We start from the raw sequence: 17,772 nt of genomic DNA on the forward strand, positions 1-17,772 counted from the left end.
AATCAAGGGTTGCCAGAGTCTGAACTCCATGGGTAGAATGCCAAGGTTTGTACCTATGGCAAAGAATAAAGCCAGAGTTTGTACTCCATATGCTGAATGAAGATGCCAAGGTTACCTTGAGGGCAAGCAACAAAGTAGGCCATAATCTAAACTGATAGGCGATGCATGAAACAAATCATTAAGAGATGGGTATGTGACCCCAAGATAATGATCCCAAGAAATGTATGAACATCCAGGAGGAGAGTCTGATACTGAAGGAGGATTGATGTGCAATGATGCTTCACTATTAAAGTGTTGAATGATTGATGCTTGCTTGAAGAGGACTTGTCAATTGCATGATTCAAATTGCACTAAAGTCTATGAATAAGGGAGATTACTTTGAATAGCTAGGGCCTACACCTTGTATGCAAAGTCACTCTATATAAGGGTAGGAGAAACTCCATTTCATAATTCCTCATTACTTAAGGCTTATAGCATGTAACCTTTATCCTGATTGACAAGTGTTGTTAGAGGCCCCTGCTTATTGATCTTGATGATGCCATGTTGTTTGTTGTATTACAAATACTTGAAAATTGTTTGATACAAATTATGATAGAGTCTATGAATGAGGGTGAATGATTTGAATAGCTAGGGCCTATGCCCCGTACGCAAAGTCATCCTAGACAAGGATAGGAGAAACTCTGTCTCATCATTCCTCATTACTTAAGGCTTATGGCTTACAATTTGAATCGCACTTGTCAAGTGTTGATACCTTTGATGTGCTTGAGAAATAGTCCATTTTGCTAGCTATGTTTGACTGATGTTGACTTTGAAGTCTTGATCTTACACTTGAGCCTTAAGGTCTTGAAATTTTGAGATTAAGCATATCTATGATAGCTTGAGCGTAATGAACTTTCCATATCAAATGATCAAGGGTCTTTTGATCACTTGAATAAGTTTGAGGCTTACAATACAATTACAAAGGATTTGGTTGACCAAAGTGTCCTTTGGTCAACACTAATCGGTGGGATTGGAATAATAGTTGGATTATGAACAAAAGTCTATTGAAATAACCAACTAAGATAAGAAATAAGACAAAACTGATCAAGGTCCTAAACTAAGGGAGCATGTATTAAAAATCAAGATTTTAGGCCCTAAGGGCAAAATTAGGGGTGGCAAAACGGGCTCGGCCCGCTGGGTATGCCCGTTTTGCCCGCACTTTTGTGCGGGGCGGACCAGGGATTTAGGCCCTCACCCTCAAATGTGTCCTCCCCGCCCTGCCCCATTTTTTTCGCGGGCTTTTGCGGACACGTGTATTTACATAAATTTTTGCGTTTTTAGGCTTAAATAGTGCAGTGTCCGCAGGCTTTCCCCGCCCCGCCCTCACTTTTTTGCGGGGTGGGTCTAAGTTTTAGGCCCACATCCTTAACTTTGACCGCCCCGCCCCGTCCCGTTTTTTTGCGGACTTTTGTGGGGCAGACCTAAACGGGGCGGGCATGCCCGTTTGCCACCCCTAGGCAGAATAATCATTATGTCAAAAAAGGAATTATATAGAAAACAAATTCTAATAAACAACCTTTAATCAAAACTAAATTAGGTCTAATTATCTAATTACGCTAAAACCTAATTAGTCTAATATGGCCCAATCAAGCATAAATTTCTAATTATCAAGAAGCTAAAATAAATGATTCTAATTAACCTTAATTAAGATTCTAGAAACCCTAGTCCAATTAAAGTTTAAAACTAATTAAAATCCTGAAAATTAATTAAGACTTAAATTTCTATTTGTTCTAATTAAATTAATTAAAGATCTAATTAACCTAATCAATCTTAACTAATCCTAATCAATTTCTAAAACCTAATTAGCTAAATTAATCATCATGATTAAAGAACAAAATGTACATGACTAACTAAAAAAATGAATGGGCCCTAAAAAAGAAAGGGGTGTAGGCCCAGATCAGGGGTGTGTGCTGGCAGAACGAGCTTGGGATTGGTTCAAGGCCCAAGGTGAGATCCATGAACCAGATGAAGGGGGTGCATGCATCCAGTAGGGAGTGTGAATAGGAGAAATTGTTTGGGCCTTGGCGATTTGAAGTTGAACTGCTTGGACCCTAAGCCCCAAACAAAACCCAACCAAGAGAGACGATGAAACGAGAAGAATCACTTTTATGAAAAAGCTGAAACACACTACCAAGATTTGAAACGCTTATGCGCGAACGAGAGTCCGGATCGACCGTCATCATCATCGCGTTTCGTTCTCGCCGTATCCTTTTCGAATCCGGTGTGGTGTGGCTTCAACAATATCGTTACGTCTGTTGAGTTCATGGGTTCTTGCTTCAACATCTAACGTCAACACGTTTCCACAGTTCACCATCGTGATTTTGAGATTCGCCCGCGTCTCAAGCTTCAACATCATCATCTCAACAACGTCGTTGTTGTACCCCGAAATTTGCCCTCCCTTTTTGTCTTCCATCTAACCTATAACTTGAGGCCCATCTATACTCATTCATATTGCATCTATGTGTATCACTCATTCATGATTAATAAGGGCTTTGCTTGAGGATTATGGTATTGCTCATCATATGGGAGGGAACCCTAATTTCTCAACCCTTTAGGGGCCTTAACTCTCGAAGTCTATATGAGGACATTCATCTAGGCATCCCAACCCTAACTCTTGTTTGTGTTTCTATAGCATTCATAAGCTTTAGGGCCCAAGTGGATGTAAAACATGCTTCATAATACCTTTTCTCATGCATAAACTTTCATTTTATTCATTCAAGTATTATCTACACTGTCCATACAAAAGAAATGTCAAAAAAATGTATTTTTTACAAAAGAGTTGACTTTTGGTCAACTGTTAACTTTTTGGTCAACTAATTGACCAAAGTGAACAAATCAATTTTTGATTATAATAAATTTGGTGTAGAGCCCACATGTTTATCGAGTTCGTTAGTCATTTACATTATATTTTAGAAACTTGCATCTCATAATGCCTTTTGGTCAACTAGTTGACCAAAGTGAACAAATCAATTTTTGATTATAATAAATTTGTTGTAGAGCCCACATGTTTATCGAGTTCGTTAGTCATTTGCATTGTATTATAGAAACTTGCATCTCATAATGCCTTTCATACAAAAAGAGCAAAGCTTGATTTGAATTTGAATCACGAGATTGAATTACAAGCATGAAGTAATCCCTTTCCAATCTACATACTCACATCTTCACTTCCAATTTCATTCAAGTACATAAACTAAAGTCAATTTCCAATTTCAAATCAAAACTATATCTATTTCATTCATCATTCCAATTTTCAAAACATATTTCAATTCCAAACATTCATCGTGACTTTCCATTTTTAAGCCACACCTTCGAATTCTATTAAATACGATTCAATAATAAAATTCAATGAACATTCATTACTCAATCTCATTTCATTCAATTAACTTTTAGTACACAATCCAACAATTCAGTTACACACACTTAATTTTCAACCAAAATTAAGAGTATAATCAAGATTCATGAATCCATAAGTTCAATATTACAACCATGCAATTTCTAAGCATAAGCCAACAACCAAATGTTTAAACCATGTTCATTTGACATACATTACATTGAAACATGTCATACAAATTCCGAACACAATCGAGATCCAAAACATAGATTCAAGGCATACATTACATAATCCATTACATGTGGCATATAAAACACCAAGGTTTCATACATCATATTACATGATATATTCTTGTTTCTTCATGATTCTTCAAGTCCTAACACTATGCTTCATCACCACCATACCACAAGTTTGAACCAGAATCCTGCAGCAAATCAGTAACATTGCAGCCCAAGAGAAAAACAAAAGCATTATTCACCTTCAAACGTGAACCGACATCAAGTGATCAAAAGAAAACCAAGGAGTGGACATATTGAATATAAGCCATAATAAAGGTAACAACATTGACAGAACCATCCAATTAACCTTTCCAAAACTGATTCACAAAAGCAAAATATCCATAGCAGTTCACTTATTTCTAAGGGTAAGAACTCACTACACGCCAAACTTTCATTCTGCTCACCACAAGCATACTTGCAAAAAGCCAACAAAACTGCCGTGGAGTGGCTGTCGATTCGGGACTCGACATGGTTCCTGCAAAAGAGATGGAAAATAGACAAGCATCAGGAAGTTGATGTGCTACTGAGTTGACAGGATTTGGCCACCAAATGCAATTAACAAATAGCAGTAGCACTCAAAAGTGAGCATTAGCAGAATTTAACAACTTAACATTTTCTAAAAGAGGGCATAATCATTCCAGCTCGAAGTCAATGGGAAGTTGAATCCAAAATATTTTCCTAACAGAACCTAGTCCAACGAATAGAATTTTCGTCCTATGTGAGTTTAACATACTTTTCATAACAGAATTTTAAACTAACCTAACAGTTTAACTATTTGACCTGATTGCCCGAAGGTCTGCCCGAATTGGTTAGGATGAGTGCTTGCTCTATATAAACTCCTCAAGCTTCATTCTGAGGGAGGTTCAATTCATTTTTCTTCATAACAGAAACTCACATTCAGAAGGTGATTCTTCACTTCTCAGCACAAGTTTTCACTCTTCTTCAAGCTTCATCTCCAAGCCCAACCGTAATCGCAATCCTTAACCGATTTTCCCATTTCAACCAAAAACTCTCATCTTCAACCTTGAGTGATCCTGCAACCAGATTCCGTGACTGCAATCCTTCATACAATTCTCACACGACGACACAAGCTCACCAATAACAGAAATGGAAGAATAATGTACAGAACAACAACATCATAAGCGCAACAGTAGCATAGTCACGAGAAGAAAAAGAAACAGATCAGAATTGAAGAAGAAGAGAACTGGAAAGGGAAGAGTTTTACCGACAAATTCTACGTCGATCCGAAGAGGAGAAATGGATGCTTCAAGAAGAAGGCAAAGCAATCATTGAACCAGATGTCAAAGCTTCAGACAGAACCGCTTCACTGAAACCTTCCATCACGATCCTATAACTCCATCAACCGAACCTGCTCAAACTTCACGATCCATCCAACATAAACCATCTTCCAAGAACCACCGTAACAGAACCTTCGAATCTCCTCCTTCTGCATCATGAAGTTGCCGACAAAACCGGCTCACGCGACAAAATTCTTCCAGAAATGATCCCGATTTGTCTCCATAACAATCTTCTAATGAATTCATTCGCGGTGTTGCTCTTCGGTTCCTTCTCCATATCATGAACCTGAGATTGGCGAACCGTTGATCCCTTCGATCATGTCAAACCTCGAGCACCATCATCCTTTTGTTTGCCAGAATGCCGTTCTTGATGTTATGTATGTTTACAAGCTTCCTCACGGGGAACAACTTCTTGACAGTGCACCGGAGATCATTGATAAATTTCTCACATCAGAACGGGATCCATCCAGGACTAGGGATGTGAAAAGAAACGGTTATCCATAAATAAATTTGTATTCAAAAATATTCATTTTAAAAAATCAAACCAAATGTTAAAATAAAAATTTAGGTATCAATTTTGTTATCCAAATATAAAAGGTCACCCATTATAAAAATTTGGTTTTGTTATTGGATATCCAAATTTTACTATGTCTTAAATTTTTATATTAGTATGTTTTCATGTGTTATCATATTATAAATCAATTTTATATTTTAAATTTTTTTAAATTTTATAAAAAATTATTTTAAAAATAAAAATCAGTTTTTTTTTCTTTTCACAAAAAATATTATATTTGGATTTTTTTGGAAAAAATTATATTTGATATTTTTTTTCAAATAAAATTATTATTTTTTTCTAAATAAAAAAGATATTTTTTATCAAAAATATTTTGTATTTTTTTCAGTAAAAAAATTGTTTTATAAAAAAATTAGATTTTTTGTAATTTTTTTTTAATTTTCAGAATATAATTTTATTATTTTCAAATTTTTTTTGTAATTTTATTTGTTTTTTCTGAATATTTGTTATTTTTTTTTCTAAACAAGATTGTTTTTTTATGTTTTTTAAATTTTAAAAGAAAAAATATTTTAAAACCTCGTAAAATTTGTTTATGAACAATTATGAGAGATTTTAGAAGTTTGAACAATTTTTTTGATGAATTATTTATTTTATGAACAATTATGATTCATAGAGATATGATTCATAATTATTTTATTTTATGACCATTTTTATGTAACATATCATACTTTGGGATTGTTTTTAATCGAGATATTATTTGTGGTGATTATAAAAGTCAAATTTAAAGTATTTTTTTAAAATAAGGGATTAATTACTATACACTGTCAATATAAAAAGATTTACACTATCGATTCATCATCATCATCCGTTTGCATTACTTTATAGATTTTTAAAATAAAAGTCAAACTTATTTCAATATTCAACGTCTAGGATTAACTGAAGGTGTAAAATTCTTTTACACTGTCAGTGTATTTCAATTAAATCCTTAAAATAAATATTTTTTTTTACATAAAATAGTTTTATAATCAGTGAAAATAAAAAAGTTAGTTAAAAGAGGTTTTTTTACAAAAATAACCCACTTTTTAAAGGAAATTCCCAAAATACCTCTGGTTTCAAAAAAATTCCCAAAATACCCCACTTTTAGGAGGAGTCTCCAATTGAATTGGCGACTCCTCTTAAAACTTGAATGCCCTAGCCAATCCAATTGGCGCCTATGTGTAGGTTTTAAGAGGAGTCGCCAATTCAATTGGAGACTCCTCCTAAAATGTATTTTTTGTCTTATAAATAGATGCGTTGTGTGACTAATTGTTCTACATCTCATATAATCATTTGGCTATCATGTTTGGTGTTCGTCGCCGATACGGAAAGGTGATTTATGCGAGAGACAAACCTCAAATGCTGATGCTGTTTTGGAACATCACCACGTTCGATCAACTGAAGAGGGAGCTGGTTCGTTGGTTAGATGGGAAAATATCAGAAGGGAAAAAAATCAGAAGTATTGAGAGACTTGACAATATCTTTGGTTGGGTGTGAATGAAGACTAATAAGGATGCTAGGGAAATGATGTTCGGTCGAGACGACATCAATTTGATTGTTGTAATCAGTTAGAAATATTAATGTTTTCAGATGTTTTGTACTGGTGTTTGTTGTGAACCCCGTTGTAACAAGAACTTAATGATATATAATGATTGAATGTTACAGAAATACAATGTTACAAAAAGCTTAAGACCTAGATGATGCTCCTCGATTGGGACAGTTGTTCTTGTTGTGTCCTGGTTGACGACAGATACTACATAATCTTATCATTTTATCTGTGGAATCCATCTTTGTTCTTATACGTGTGCTGTTTGGTCTTCCTTTCTTCTTTCTACGCATCTCGTCATTGTGCCAAACAATATCACCTTCATATGGAGGTCGGTAATCCTCCATTGGTAGTACTGAGAAGCTTTGAGTATATACATTCATGATGGTGTTGGCCTTGTACACATAAGATAAATGGTTGTAAGCGTCTTGACAAGTATAAGCGCATGCTGCTATGACATGGGAGCAAGGTATGCGGAAGGCCTGGAATTTTCCACAATCGCACCAACTTCTGTTTAGTCTAACAACGTAGGCTAAATTTGGTCTCCCCTCGTTGTGGCCCATTGTTTCCTGGACGCTGAAATTTTGTCTATGACGGTCAAAGACTGTTACAGCGTGTGTGCTAACTTTGATGCTCTCCTCTTTCATGACCTTCATGCAACACTCACTGAATACTTGCCCGGGCATTAACACTGCACTCCATCTTTCACCTCTGGTTGCGAACATAGAAGCCAACCTATAATAGGTTGATCTTACCAAGGCGGTTATCGGAAGATTTCGAATTCCTTTGAAAACCCCGTTCATGCATTCCACAATGTTTGTTGTCATGTGGCCCCATCGACAACCTCTGTCAAATGCCCTTGTCCACTGCTCTACTGGTATGTTATTTATCCATCTCCCTGCGTCTTCTTCATTAGACAGTCTAATTTCATCACGATAATATTGAATGACGGTTGAGTTAAAGCATACCCAACATTCACCACCTTCTTGCGAAGATTCTTATCTTTTATAACACGCATGAAGTTTTGTGCAATGTGTCTGATACAGTAGACATGTGTAGAAGGAGGATCATGCCACCCGTTGTCATGGTTGTTGTAGGCACTCTTAATGGCAACATGTATATCAGAAATCAAACAGAGATTGGCTTGGGGAGCCACATGCGTTCTGAGATGTCGAAGAAAGAAACCCCATCCACCAGCCGTTTCACCTGCAACAAGAGCAAAGGCAATGGGAAAGACATTGTTGTTGCCGTCTTGTGCAACCTCCATGAGCAAAGTACCCTTGTATTTTCCGTATAACCAAGTGCCATCAATTTGAATAATAGGTTTGCAGACTGCGAAACCTTTGATGCACGGGTCAAATGCCCAAAAGAGACGGTGAAATATTCTATTACATGTAGCACGGGTTCCATCTGGCATCATCGCTGACACTGTCTCCATAATTGCCACAGTTCCTGGGACATATGTTTTTAGTGCCCATAAAAACCGTGGCAATTCCTTGAATGAATCCTCCCAGTTGCCGAAAACCTGTTCAACAGCCTTTGTCCTCGCAATCCAGGCTTTCTTGTAAGATGGAGTATAATTATATGTTGTTCTGATATGGGATATAATTATGCTCACCTTCACTGATGGGTCTTTATTAACCAACGGCAGAATGTCTTGACATATCAAAGTTGCGCTTAGTTTACGGTGATCTTGTTCAACGTTAGTTGCAATGCAACTGTGCGGTGGGTCTTTTGAAGCGATCTCCCAAGAGTCGTTTTTCTTCTTGTAAGACACAGCCAAACGAAACTTACAAAGCATGTTACGACATTCGATAACATACCTTCTAGAATCAGTGCGTTTCACTGTAAAGTCAACAAAGTTGTTCATGTGGAATTTTTTGATTGCCAGAACACATTCTTCTTTGGTACGAAACATGTCTTCCACCTTTAATTCGCCTTCTGATCTCGGATACGGTTATAGAAAACACTGTTGGATGTTTCATCGTCATGAAGATCCATATTTGTCATATGTTGAGACGGATTGTAGACATGACTAGGAGGTATTGGTGGTGGTTGATCATCATCTTCATCGTTGTTGTTCACCATGTGATCAACCTGTATCTCGGTCTCCTCTTCTTCTTCATCAACGAACTCCACTTCTGCCTCTGCTTCTGGGTTGACGTCATCTGACCATTGTCGATCATCTTCACCATATTCATCCTGACTGGTTAGTTGAGACTGTTGAGATGATATACATGGTTGAAGAGTAATGTACAACTCAATACAGCTGCAACCTGAATGTTCATGACTAACAAACATGTATTCAACATCTTCATCGTCTCGTACTTTAAGGGGGAAATACTTGCATTGACCATTCCCAAAAAATATTGGATTTTGATATGTGATCTTTGACACAATACACAATCCTATAAAGGATTGTATTCTTTTTTTCAAATGCAAGAAGGTTGCATTTCTCTTGATCGTGATTCTAATGGTATCAGTGTTTCGAAAACAAAAACCATATAGCTCAGACTCGTATGTTTCACCGTTGTAGTGAACGTTGACACTGTATAATGATGAAGATGATATTGTGCAGATGAAAACTATTTTCTTACTGCAAATGAATGTGAGTGAAGTGTCTTGGATGTTGATAGTAAGATACTTAAATAGATGAGTGAAGTGTCTCACATGCTAGCTAGTTCGGAGTGACGTGTCGGACATGCAAGCTAGTACGAAATAACGTGTCGGACATGCAAGATACTCTGAGATGATGTGTCAACCATGCAAGCTATCAAGAAGTGACTTGTTCAGCATGCAGGAGACAAGACAGCCACGTGTCAGACATGCAGACACACACTCCAAATGGATTGCCGCCTCCACTTATTCCTTGCACATGGTCGCCAATTCAAGTGGAGACACCATACATTCAGACCTCGAAACCAAGCAATCAGACCTAGGTCTTGCATGCATCTCCCTATGGAGGTGCCAATTTGAATGGCGACCCCTCTTAAAGGTTGTACATGGTCGCCAATTCAAATGGAGACACCTTGCAAGCACAACTTTTCATGCTCCCATCCACTTTCCTATAAATACATCCACTCCATCAACACTTCTTCCACGCCATCACTCTCACTACTTCTTCTACAATACTTCTTCTACAATTTCATCTGCAACAACTTCTTGTAGTTTCATCTACACCAACCCCCGACAAAATGTCTATCCTCACAATGGGCGAAGCACATAGAGGAACGGTTGCAAACATCGCAACATATGTAAGTTTTTTCTTTTGTTAACTTTTTATCTTCATCTTCACCAACCCCATTTTATTTTGACATACCAACTTAGTCAAGTTTTTTATTCTTTCTTTTATAGGATGTATCAAGGTTCCGAACTCGAGTCCACGAATATGTCCATATGGACCCGATGATTCAACCTTATGTTGAACTCGCTGGTTTTGGTCATATTAGCAAGATTTTGTCTTGATCCATAAATAACAAATTCATTCTAGCCTTATGCGAAAGATGGAGACCAGAGACACACACATTTTGGTTCCCAACCGGTGAGTGTACCGTGACGTTAGAAGACGTCTACATGCTTTTAGGACTACCCATTGAAGATAAGGCTGTTAATGGTAAGACCAACTACGCAAATTCAATTTGCATGGAGCTCTTAGACACTGATTTGTTAGATGATAATGCTAGAGGTCAAGGTATACTACTCTCACGCCTTAAGTCGTACTATAATAGTTTATACTTAGATGAGCATTCTATCAAAGATGCTCGAATAATAAAAACTAGGTGTTACATTATGCTGTTAATTGGATCGTTTTTATTTCCCGAAGGTAGTTGTTCTAGCATGCATATTATGTACTTACCTCTACTTAGACATGTAGATAGAATAAGAAGTTACAGTTGGAGATCTGCTTGTCTAGCCTATCTCTATAGCTCCTTGTGCAAAAACTCACACAAAGACACATCTACATTTTCTGGATGTGCTGTTTTGCTACAATCATGAGGTTGGTCAAGACTACCGTCTCTAGCACCGGTCAATAACAACCCTTTCACTTTTCCATATGCACAAAAGTAAGTTGTTTAAATTGCTATATCTTTACTTACTTCCTTAAAATTTATTACCTCAAACTAATTTTTTTTTGAATTTTTGGTGTAGATGGTCGACACGTGGTATGAGTTACAACAGATGTCCGAGACACTGTATTACTCAGTATCGCAACCTGTTGGATCACCTTTGACCGACAGACGTAAACAAAATAACTTAATTATTTCGTTATATTTTGTTAACTTTTTCTACATTGATTATAATCCTATCTTCTTTCACATTTCAGTTCATTTGACGTCCATACCTTAATTTGGATCATGACCATTAGGTCAACGCTGAAGACGCAACCGTATGGACTGCATGCACACTGATAATACGGTTCACAACTGTGGAGATGCACAACACCGATTGTGTGAAGCTGTAGTTCGGCATGGTCCAGAATATCCCAGATCCCCCAGCTAGCCTAGGAGAATGGCATCTGCGTAAAGTCAACGACCAATGGAACTTCAATCCATGGCAAAGCTTCGCAAGATTGGAGTGTCGCAAATGGAAGCACCGTCATGACCATGTGTTAACTGGCGCAGTCATGCCAACTGAGATAAAACCAAGTCGTACTTATATGGCTTGGTACAGATCGGTTGGTTTTCAATTCATCGCCGAAGATATGTACCTATACGACCCACGCCAGACAACTTACACACAAGAAGGATCAACATCTAACCCCCAACAACATTCTCAGCCTGGTTACTCACAACCCCCTATCCGTCAAACTTTCTGTTCCACAAACACACAAACATACAACCAAAACATGTCATTCACCCAACCCCAATACCAAGAGCATACCCCATACCACCACCAACAAATTGACCATCAACCTGAGACCCAACATCGCTTCGCACCCACCCCATCACCCTACCAAAGTCGCCTTAGTCAAAACACCAACCGCCCCTCCTCCTTCCGTAGCCAAGAAGCCCAAACATCACAAAACCAAAACATCCAACAACCCTATCTCTACCAAACACCCCAACAATCTTTTCAACCTTTCCTCGACGCATCATTCACACCCATGTCTCCCTTCAACCGTTCTAGTCGCCCATCCATGAGTCAACCACATCCCAACTTCTCTGGCATGGGTCATGAGCTCAGCTACGGCGGTACACCATCAATGCATACTGAAGACTATGCTGACTTGTCTGAATACCTCAACGGACCTTCTCCTGTAGTTGGTAGTGACGCTCCTGACCCCTCAGATGATCAAACACCGGTGCATAATCGTCAACGTGGGTTAGGGCTAAGGGTTAAAGTAGCTAGAGGATGTGGGACCGGAGGTCAGTTAGATGATCCCGGTCATCACCATTAGGTTTCTTTCTGTAAACGGATAATTTTATTAATACCAAGTGGTCTTATATCAAATTTATCTATGACTTATACCCTAAAACACAAAAAATTACATTTTAGGAGGAGTCTCCAATTGAATTGGCGACTCCTCTTAAAACCTACACATAGGCGCCAATTGGATTGGCTAGGGCATGTCCATTCAAGTTTTAAGAGGAGTCTCCAATTCAATTGACTCCTCCTCCTAAAAATGAGGTATTTTGAAACTAGGGGTATTTTGAAAATTTCCTTGAAAAAGTGAATTATTTTGGTAAAAAAAATGTTAAAAGAAACTAAAATTATTTTTAATATAATTTTTTTTTTAAATATAATTTTAGAAGCTATTTTTTTTATAAAATTGATTTTGAAATTGATTTTTTTAAGAAAATAAAAAATTAATTTTAAAGAAATTGATTTAAAACTGTTTTTTTAACTATTTTTTAAAAAAACCGGTTTAAAACCGGACCGATCCACTTATAAACCGATTTTGAAAAAATAAAGTGATTTTATAAAAATAATTTTAAGAACCAAACCGAACCATATATATGGTTCGATTTGGTTTGGTTTATGATCCATGCACGCCCCTACTCATAAGCATTATCATAGTGACAAAAATCATCTAATCATCTAAAGTTATCAACTATAGACTTGAAAATCAATCTTACACAAAACAAAAACATTGAAAATTTATCAATGTAGTTTATTTATAATTATTAATTTAAATAAATATAACTAGGTAAAAAAGACACAAACAACACCCTCACTCCCAATACTCATTGATTGTGGTGACATTCCTCTTACCAGAGATGCTAATAATCCGCATTGACTGCATATTGGAAGAAACATACTCTTACCAGTAATATCTAACATGAAGATGAGGATGACATATACAAGAACAGATCCTAATACAAAAATCATAAACTTTGAGATGACAATAACCTGAGTTTTTGGTTTAGTCACTCATTCAACATGGTTTAGGCTTAGGCCTTATTTCAATTCCTTGAACAACCAGACCACCCTTCCAACCACCACCCTTCACCTCATAAACTCCTATCTCCACCTCTTTATCATCTCCTCCTTCGTTGAAGAACTCTCCCAATTCCATCTCCAACCACCCATCTGCCCTATCCTTCGGATACTTCTGCATATCTTCAACACTTTCTGTGGGTGCTACTGGTGCTTCCACAAAAGGTGCTCGACTGAATATCCCAGTACGGAAACGACGAGGAACGATTTGGTATCTTAACCTTCTACCTCTTTCTACATCCAAGAATACATTTCTTTCAACATGTTCACCTCCAGCAATGACAATGGAGGCCTCAACTGGCTGATATTCAAACCCATAGGTTCCAGAACCAGTTGCCTTGAATACAAGATATGCTCCATACGAAGTCTGTGGAGATAGCATACTGGTGTTGATCCAGCCACGGATTTCGAACCAACACACACTCACAAGTTCAGCCACTTCAGAAAACCTGCATGTTGGGAAACGGCTTAAGTTCTGTTCAATCACCATTGAGATTTATAGATAACAAATTAATTAATGAATCACCACTTTAGTTTTTTGAAATTATAGTAAAGGTCAATTAAGAATCTAAAAAAGTAATCTCTAGAAATAAAAATAATCCATCACAATGTTGTCTAAAAACAGTTTCAAGACTAAATTGATCGAACCAAAAGGACTAACATACCAGATACCAATTTAGACGCTATTTGAATAAACATAGATTTTAATTAAGGTATCAGAATAATATAAGTGATTATATTAAGATATTTCTACAACAGATCACATACCAACTTAGACTCTATTAGAAACATAGATTTTGATTAAGGTAACATAATCTTATAAGTGATTTATATTAAGTTATTTCTACAACAGATATCATATAATTTGTTTTCATAAGCTATCATGAAAACCTTATATAAGATAAGTTAGGTTTTATATAAAAGTCAAGGTCGCAATTGCAATCAGACAATATCCACCCCAGTGTAGTCAAGATCGAGTGCTGGGTTTTAAGATCTTACGTGCTAAAATGACCTTTTAGTACTACGATCTTAAAAAATACTTTTTTGTGTACTTTTTGGTCAAGATCGAGTGCTGGATGTTAAGATCTTATAACCTTACGTGTTGAAATTGCCTTTTATATGACTATCATCATATGGAAATATATAATATCTTAGATACTTAGACTTGTTTGTTAGATTTATGTTTTATGAACTACTTATTTTGAACAAAGTCTTTTGAACTTGTTAAATTATGAAATGATAGTTATGAATTATTAATTAAATTGGTTGAATTTTGTTATTTATAGGTTATTTTTTCGTGTATTACATATATGTTAAATTACCATTTTGCCCTTTGATAAGATCTTAAATGTTGTGCTATAATTTTAATTTTACGATCTTTTACAGACCGTCCGATCCTACTTAAGATCTCGTGCATGACTATATTGATCCACACGGGTAGGGATGTTCGCGAGTTGTGTTGGATCTAATTTTATTAAATCAAACACCAAACTCAATCAATAGTATTTAATTTGGGTTGACTATTCAACCCATACTTTTATAATTAAAGTATGAACCAAACCAATTCGCTTCATCAATGGATTGTGTTGAGTTGAGCTCGCAAGTCACACACTAAATATAATTTTCAAATTTTAAATAAAATATCAATTCAATTAACACATTTATTATATAACTTAAAGATTAAAATGTATCTCTCTTTAAAATAAAATAAAACTTAAAGATTAAAATGTATCTCTCTCTAAAAGAAGAAGTTTGATCTCTCAAATTTAATTTAGAGATAAGTTTTTACAATTAATAAAAATTATAATTATATTAAAAAATATATTATACATTCTAAAGATCATGTTGGATAGTTTATAAAATAAAATAAAAATAACATTGGATTTATGGATTCAGCAATGGATTTCCGAACCGAATACCAATGGATTTGAATGGATTGGATAAAAATAAGGATTAGGTTGAATTGGATAAGTGGGTTCCCGGATACCCATAATCCGAATTTAACCATATTATTATAGAAAAGTTTAAATCGGTGGAATATATGATCGTTGTAAAATAAATTAAATAAATTTATACATGAGTGTCACCACTTGTCTCATTTGTTTCTCATTTGGAGATATAAGAACCCCTTTTCTCATTTGGATATATAAGTATATAGATTATTATATAGATTATTAAATTCCCATGAAGAAATTTGAAAAGTAAATTCTTTATTTTTTAATTTTCTAAAGAATCAAATGACACTTGCCAATTTTTTTAATGGTTAAACAACATAACATAAAATACTAAATCCACATGAAAATGCAAAGCAACGGAGGCACAAATATCAAGCTAAGAAACAACTATCAAAACAAAACAACCAGCATTGCAGAAAAAAACACACCAGTAAATCCTCCCTATTTTTAAAATAGTGTTATTCCTCTCTCTAATATAAAACCGATAAGAAACAACTATCAAAACAAAACAACCAACACAGAAAAAAACACCAGTAAATCCTCCCCATTTTTTAAAATAGTGTTATTCCTCTCTCTAATATAAAACCGATTAGAATATGTATCCTCTTAGTGAAATACCAATCCAATATCAATAACCTAAAGAGTCTTTTTTGGCTTTTATTTTGATGTTTTTGTTCGTAGTTTTGGGGCTCTTAAGGTGGTAATTTGTTTCCATAAGCTATCATAAGATAAGCTAAGCTAGGTTTTAAATAACAGTAGAGTTCCTAACTGCAATCGCATAAACTCTTCCACGATTTCGGTTGATTGTGGTAGGTATTTGTTCTTTAACATACAGACGTGAGTAACAAATGGATGGCACATGCTGATACCGTTTTGTCCATAAGTTCAAATAAGTTCACAAATCATTTCAAGATTCGGCTAATTTCAAAACCAAATTAACCAATATATATCTACACAATTTCATGAACAAATCAATGATTAACTCATAGTAATTAAACTGCATTATTTACCTTGAATCTGGAAGAGAAATCCACTTCCAATACCTAGGAGTATCTCCCCATACAATAAACAAACTCCTCGCCGATAACATATAGCATTTCTTCCCATCAACTTTATCCAATTGAAAGCTCTATTCAACGTAACAAAGCAAAACACAAATTAGCAAAAAAAAAAAAAAAATCAAATAATCAACATGTGTTCATGATTGAACAGAGGAGAATAATGACCTTTTTACCACCGTCTATTAAAATCGGTTTCTGCGTAAGATTAATATAAAGATCCTTCTTAGAAAGAACGGATAAAGAATCATCAACATCCGTTTCCGATTGAGAGATAATCGAACGATAATCCGGCGGCAAGAATTTATCCCAAACGGAATCGGATTCCGCGGCGGATTTGAACGTGGACGAAACCAAAGAGAGTCTGGCAACATCTCGCGGCGTGGTGAACGAGAGAACGTTCTCGATGCAACCTTCAGGGAGATCGTGAAATTCAACACCTTCTTCTTCTTCAATAACAACCACCATGATGGAAATTGAAATGAGTGCTTGAAAATGAGTTTGGAGTTTGTTTTTTATAGGAAGCGGATGCTTCGTTCGAGAGAGGGAAGCTTAGCGGTTAAGTGAGAGAGTTTGGAATAAGGGATATGTGCCACACAATCGAACGAGTAAAGTTTGTAAAAAGGATATTTATGCGAATGGATCTTTATCTTTAATCTTTATTATATTTTATTTATTGTTTATTATTTATTTTATTTTATTATCAGTGCTTTGTTTACACATGTGTAGTGGCGTGTCATTCAACGCTTTTTTATTAGTATGGATTCTAAATTGTAGGACCTTCCCTCACCTCTTAAGAAAATTAAAAAAATGCTGGAGTGATGTGTACGAACTTTTCTTTTCTTTTCTTTTTATGAAAATAAGAGTAATGGGGAATTTTTACCAATATACCCCAATTTTTCAATTAATTTCCCAAAATAACCCACATTTCAAAAAAATTCCCAATCTACCCCACATGCAGAAGGGAGGCGCCAATTGGATTGGCGCCCCCTCTTAAAAATTACAAGGAGGCGCCAATTGGATTGGCTAGGGCACCTGCCCTAGCCAATCCAATTGGCGCCTATGTGTTATTTTTAAGAGGGGGCGCCAATCCAATTGGCGCCTCCCTTAAAAAAGCCTCAAATGAAAAAACTTCTAACATGAAAGTTGTAGATCTTTTCAAGAAAATGAATTTGGATATAAATTTTGTATCATTTGGATTTTTTTTGAGAAAGTTATGGGCAGTTGAAGTTGGACTTCTGAGTTTTTTAACTGTTATCTGAGTCATAATGTTTTGTAT

General features: G+C 35.9%; 1 protein-coding gene and 1 long non-coding RNA gene across 3 annotated transcripts; both read right to left on the minus strand.

The window, feature by feature from the left end:
• Positions 1-3,449: 3,449 nt before the first annotated feature.
• LOC127096760 (uncharacterized) lies at positions 3,450-5,475 on the minus strand. Of its 2 annotated transcripts, none has more exons than XR_007792803.1 (2): positions 4,408-5,475; positions 3,450-4,123 (listed from the first exon to the last, which is right to left on the minus strand). It is a non-coding gene; the product is annotated as an uncharacterized LOC127096760 (long non-coding RNA). The 2 variants fall into 2 exon arrangements; XR_007792802.1 differs by having other exon boundaries at positions 3,507-4,123; positions 4,429-5,475.
• A 7,640-nt stretch (positions 5,476-13,115) lies between these two features.
• LOC127091704 (putative F-box protein PP2-B12) lies at positions 13,116-17,128 on the minus strand. The gene is made up of 3 exons (XM_051030389.1): positions 16,662-17,128; positions 16,446-16,564; positions 13,116-13,929 (listed from the first exon to the last, which is right to left on the minus strand). Exons 1-3 carry the CDS (start codon positions 16,959-16,961, stop codon positions 13,419-13,421), a joined length of 930 nt encoding a protein of 309 aa, XP_050886346.1. The 5' UTR covers positions 16,962-17,128; the 3' UTR covers positions 13,116-13,418.
• Between the last annotated feature and the right edge of the window lie 644 nt (positions 17,129-17,772).

Source organism: Lathyrus oleraceus, chromosome 6 (genome assembly GCF_024323335.1).
Source record: "Lathyrus oleraceus cultivar Zhongwan6 chromosome 6, CAAS_Psat_ZW6_1.0, whole genome shotgun sequence".
Taxonomy (NCBI): Eukaryota; Viridiplantae; Streptophyta; class Magnoliopsida; order Fabales; family Fabaceae; genus Lathyrus; species Lathyrus oleraceus.

Coding starts and splice junctions, on each gene's coding strand:
- LOC127091704 (XM_051030389.1), bottom strand. CDS start 16,961: ATGGTGGTTGTTATTGAAGAAGAAGAAGGTGTTGAATTTCACGATCTC. Junction 16,565..16,661: donor TAATAGACGGTGGTAAAAAG/GTCATTATTCTC, acceptor TACGTTGAATAG/AGCTTTCAATTGGATAAAGT. Junction 13,930..16,445: donor ATTTCTCTTCCAGATTCAAG/GTAAATAATGCA, acceptor CCCAACATGCAG/GTTTTCTGAAGTGGCTGAAC.